Source organism: Ornithodoros turicata, chromosome 4 (assembly GCF_037126465.1).
Source record: "Ornithodoros turicata isolate Travis chromosome 4, ASM3712646v1, whole genome shotgun sequence".
Classification (NCBI taxonomy): domain Eukaryota; kingdom Metazoa; phylum Arthropoda; class Arachnida; order Ixodida; family Argasidae; genus Ornithodoros; species Ornithodoros turicata.
Window position 1 is genome coordinate 57197821 of NC_088204.1, and position 5845 is coordinate 57203665.

Sequence of the window (5845 nt, forward strand, 5' to 3'; positions counted from 1 at the left end):
ACGCGGCACTTCGGACCGGTCGACTTCACAAACTCAGTGCAGTGCTTCACAAACTCACGACCTGAAGTTTCGCCCTTTTAGACGGTGTGCCCACGAACTGGACACCCACCAAGATTGTGTGACTAGAGGATCCAGAGTAGCCATCCCCGAAGCAGCGCGCAAGCAAGCATTAGAGTTGGCGCATGCTGGGCATCGAGGAATTGTCGTCATGAAGGATTGCGCCCGCAGTTACATATGGTGGCCAGGCATGGATACCGACATCGAGCATCTCGTCCGGTGCTGTGAGGCTTGTCAGTTGCACCGTCGTTCCCCTCCACCTGTACCTTCGCCTCACTGGTCCCGCCCGACTCAACCCTGGCATATGCTCCACGTTGATTTGGCAGGCCTGGTGGAAGGACAAATGTATCTGCTGGTCGTAGACGCATTTTCCAAATGGCTGGAAGCACGCAGGGTGAACAAATCCACGTCTCCAGCGGTAATCCAAACGCTCCGCAATTTATTTGCCACGTTTGGGGCCCCTCAGAAAGTGATTAGTGACAACGGCACCGCCTTTACTTCACGAGAACGTCGGGCCTTTTTCAAGGCCAACGGCGTTACGCATTTCACCAGCGCACCCTACCACCCGGCAACTAATGGTAAAGTAGAGCGCATGGTAGCAGAACTGATATCCGCGCCAAAGCGCGACCGGCTGGGTACCACGGATCGCCCGATAACGAGGTTCCTTTTCAAGCAACACATCACCATTGACACTACTACTCGGCAGACGCCTGCTTTCCTCATGTCTCAGAGGGAACTACCCTCTCCCTTGTCTGCTCTCAGACCCTCCATTCAACCACCTTCTCCCACTCAAGAAGAGGAGACTTCTCCTAGCCTACCATACTCGTAGTTCAGACCTACCATGTTGGTTTACATCAATAATTTCACTGGAGAACCCGACTGTATTCCGGGGCAATTGAACTATCGCACCGGTCGTCGCTCTTGGTTGGTCAAGACACAAACTGGAACAACGAGGCGCCACGTCGACCACATTAGGCGGCGGTTCATCAGCGACCTCGAGCAGAGGAGCAGCCCGCCATGGTACGTCGAGCCCCTAGTGGTACCGTCGTCGGAAGCCTCGTCCAGTGCGCCCACCGCTACAACAGATGGCAGCGCTGTTGACGCACCGCAAGATCCGGCTACAAGGAATCGCCCTACACCAGAGCTCAGGCGCTCCCAGCGGACGCGAAGACAAGTTTGTATATACTGTAGTGCGGCATGTCAAGCAAGTTTGTAGTATTGTTCTACAGTTGTCACTGATCACATTGTGAACTCTTAAGTGCAATATAAGTAGAAGAAAACGCAGTGTGACTGTGTTCCTTCCCTTGAGCGAACGCAAGGTTTACAGCACGGGCGCCGTGAGCTGCATTGTGTGCAGTGTAAACATTAATTTCTCCCGTGTCAAAATTATAGCCCTCTAGATTTTCCTATATGTTTAAGAAGAACCATCTTCACTGTTGTAAATTTTCTATCTCGGCCTACACAGCGCGGTTTTTATTTTTTATTTTTCTTTGGGAATGTAGGCTTTTTTGGCAAAATTCACGTTCTTTCCCACTTTTTTACTCTGAAACCGTTACAGCTGAGATGTTCACTTTTCGAATGTAGCTTGGCACATGTATTGGCTACCACGTGATTTCTTTTCATGACGATGAGGCTAAGGACAGACGCTCAGCACTCCAAAGTCATATGATTTTTTGGCCATATTTGCGAAAAAACTATAAAAATCGTAATTATAAGCAACGTGAATTTGCATGCCTATGTTGTATGAACCTGTCCTTTGCAGAGAGTTCAGAGTTTACAGAACGCTTCTGAGATCCGTGGAAGCTTCAGAAAGGAAAATCATAATCAAAAATCAAAATCACGTAAAATATGGTTTGCGGCAGTTAGCGGAATTTGAGAGGGCTGTAAATTCGAGACGCAGAATTTCTGGGTGATGTTATAAACGTAATAAAGAGTCCACACAATTTTTTTCGTGAAAATTTGAGGGGATCGAGCGACGCCCCCGGGACGTTTGGCGTGGAATGACCCATGGGTGAATGAGACCTGACAATGTTTGATGTTTATCTGGTCTCTCGCTTCCGTGCATATGTTTCCTCCATTCAGTGAGAAAGCGGCATCGTATCGTATGTGTACCTCATGCACGAAACCGTGATGTACCTCATATTTTATCAGGTTCGCCGTATATATTTCTTGAATCACGAGGCGCAATTAAAAAAAAGGGGGAGAAAAGTACCCAATGTTCTTGCGGTTGAAAAGGGAAGTTAGACAGCTATTGGCGCTATCAACCATTGCATCAATTGTAGCAGAAGGACACACTTGCATGCAATGTGCAATAACTGTCACCCATGACCGTGAGGGATCGCGTGTTTGGGAAGAATGCGTTTCTTGGAGACAACGAACTCTGCGCTTCATGCTCGAACGTTGATGCGTGAATTAGTGAAGCCTAGATTGCACTTTATACCTGTATTACACAAGCAAGTACGCATGTTTCTCACGCAAGCTGTTTTGGTTGTTGAATTTTTTACATTGTATTTTCTCCTATGTGGGTGATGATGGTCCATCGTAAATGAGTGAGTCAATCATCGTCTCTATTTGATACCCCGTTGTGGTTAAGAAACGGAAGTTGGGGAAGAACAGGAATCCAAAGGTACGGAGAACATAAAGAAACGTGACCACCGAGCAGCCACAATGGTGAAGGAGAGATGCAGTGGTCAGCGCTCATCCGTACGTTGTGCCCCGCGTGTTCGACGTTTGTGCATCATGACAATTCACGCTCGCAATGGACAAGCACTCTTGAACGAGATGTAATTTTCGGAGAAAGGTGTTTCTTTGTGAGATTTACCGTGGCTTCTTAGGGCTGTTCATATATCGTATAAGAGGGAAACCACCTCCGATAAGTAGGCCTAAATCGCTGAGCGCTATGCGTTGCATGCACCGCATGTGAGGGAGCGTGTACCTCTTAAATTTAAGAGGTGCTTTTTGTTTTTTTAAATGTACCTCTTGCCAAAGCGGTACCTAACCGTTACATATGCGTTTCCTGGTTTAGAGTGTATAGGTGTGTCGCTTATTGTTGTGATACAGAGAAGGCATCACTCTGTCATCCTACCCCAACTGCTACGATATCGATCTCTGCCTAGAGCACTGCACGAGCCTGAACTTACCGGCCCGACCCGGTCCGTACCCGAAGTCATGGAGGCTTACCCGACCCGAACCCGACTCGGCTGCAGAAACCCCGGCCGAAGCCAAGCTCGCAGTTGCAATGTGGCGGACAAGCGGCGGAACAATGTGGCGGAACGCGCAAGCGGAGCTGTGCGCCTGTCCACAGTGCACGCTGCAATGGGAGTGATCCACAACGTGGCGAAGTCCAGAATGACTCGACGCCTACGTACCGAGTGACTCGTAAACGTTGTACGTAATACACTTAACGTGATAAACCTGCATTACTTCCTTCAGTCACAAAAAAGTAATCAAACTTGTCTTACGCTCACCTGCAGTACGTCGGAAAGAGTGCAGACTTCCTGTCTGACGATTTCTGCGTCCTTTGGAGGTGCAGGGATTCCATGTCATGTTCGTCTTCCCGCTGTTGTGATGATGAGGTGGATGTGCCATTCCGTTCTCACATTAGCAGTTCGCCACAATTTAAATCCAAAGCATTCAAAACCCTCAAACTACCCCCTAGCGTCTGCGTGCACAACGGTTACAGTTCGAAAGAACACGCGTGGCAGGACAGACGCGATGTCTCATGTCTCCTCTGTCGTTTTTCCAGTTTTTCTTTCTCCTCCGTTCGACTGCTTCCCTTGAGCGGTTCGCGCGTTCGGATGCTCGCTCCTCAGTCAAATGACTCTCGCCCAATCAGCGCGAAGGAAACTGACGCCAGTTTTTTAGACCAATGAGCATCCAAATATTTATACATATATTGCGCAGCCAATCAGAGATCTTCCGCGTACGCGCGCCGGTGGCGACAATGTTTTGGAGGCGGTGCGTTTCGCTTTAGAGCAGGCGGCTGATATCTCCGATAGGGGACTTTGCGTCCCGATTTCCGGGTCGCTGACCGGGTCGTGCCCGCGTATTCGGGCCAGCCCGGCCCTTTTCAGTGCTTTATCTGTGGCAACGCCACAATATTTTTTGTTGGGATATCTCAGTTTTGTTTGTGAGAGTTTGTTCGATTTTTCCTTTCTTTTGTTGCTTTTGTTCGTGCGTTGTACATGCACCTACAGAAACATGCCTAGAATTTCAATGCACAACAAAATACAAGGCGATGTTTGAAGTGCACGGAAGATGGAAACGCTGCTTCAACTGTCTTCCAGAGGAAATGTTTTCCCCAAATTGGTCTGCATAATCGATGTGTTCCGCTTCAAATCCTATCGAAATTCTCAATATGTATCTCGAAGTGAAAATATCAAAATCTCTTCCTGCGTATCGTACCACATCGAGACTACAAGGAAGGGACAAAATAATATATTACAGATACAAGCACTTCCCTATCGACGAGATAGCTTTATACATAATGAAACGCAGGCGTTGGACACGTGGATATGAAGCTTTCTGTAGCGGAGAACGTCCGAAATCCCTATTGTGTTGGAAATGTTCTTTGCATGAGATAAACAACGCAGACATTTGTGGTCACCATGAGATGATTTTCTTTACAGAAAATGGTGTCTTCGGCGCCCTGAATGACCCTCCGACTAATGTTTCGAAAATAATTTGACAAAAAGATCATTTAATGAGTGGTTCTGGATTTGCAAGTTCAAAATGTGGGTAGCAGCATTTGTGCTCAGAAAATATAACAGGAAGTGAACAAACAACAAGTTGACATTCCAGATAGGGCAGTGAATCATATATAACGCGACAATCATGCGTCTCGATAAGGTAACCCAGCGCTCTGCCTCGAATGCAGTAGTTCCTGAGACAGAAGCCTAATGGAAGGAGCGCTAACACATCGACCAAGCTCAACTTGAGCAATCAGGAATGCCTCCCATATTTCCATAGAGTACTGATCTTAAAAAAAAAAAAATATTCAACAATAGTTTTGTGAAAGTCATGCTTACAGGCTTACAGCAACAATCATGACTTAATAGACAAATTGCCAGAGGGTGTGGTATGTACTATGCACCAAGGCATGATATTCACGAAGGCGGGTATTCAAACATCTGCCCCTCTGACCTACATACCAGCTACCACAAGAAGGTATTTTGTAGACGACTTGTTCACGACAGTTCACAAATCGTTGCTTGCGTTTGATCGTGCAACCATCTTTGTGCGAAACGTTGTTCACGCTACTGCACAATCGGTACAATTTTATAGGCGCAGATAAACTTACAGGAACATTGGGCCTCATCCACACTTTCATAACATTGTGCGATATGCCGTGAATATAAGGTATAGAGACAGCTCTTCCAGGTGCACTTGCTACAACCTTCTCAGTAGCGTTCTTGAAGTCAACTAGAAACTAGAATGCGTTCAAGTACAGAAGAAATGAATGTTTCAGGGTTGCCCTCACGGATTCTGAGCAATTTCCTAGAAGACTGCCTAGCAAAACCTGTTGTTTGTTCACTCCCTGCTATGCTTCCTGTTTGGTGTTTTGAACAATCAACTTTAGTCGCGAAGTGAACTGTTGGTGTGTTTACTTCCGTCCGTCCTCGTCTGGTTTGCAGCTCCATCCCCATGTACCGTTACTGACTACCCCATCATTCTACGCTTGCGCAGTACTGCTACCAACAGCAACAACGTATTATTTCAATGGTCTAAGTTGGTGAAAATATAACAGTGAGCCTGTCAGTGAGGACCTACATTAACTAGAATGACGAGA

The 5845-nt window shown here is 47.0% G+C and overlaps 1 protein-coding gene across 1 annotated transcript; it reads left to right on the forward strand.

Moving 5' to 3' along the window:
- The first annotated feature begins 247 nt into the window (after positions 1–247).
- Positions 248–886, forward strand: LOC135392466 (uncharacterized protein K02A2.6-like). The gene has a single exon (XM_064623175.1). It carries the CDS (start codon positions 248–250, stop codon positions 884–886), a length of 639 nt encoding a protein of 212 aa, XP_064479245.1.
- Positions 887–5845: the final 4959 nt, after the last annotated feature.

Excerpts from the sequence above, each read along its gene's own strand:
- LOC135392466 (XM_064623175.1), top strand. The coding sequence starts at position 248 with ATGGATACCGACATCGAGCATCTCGTCCGGTGCTGTGAGGCTTGTCAG.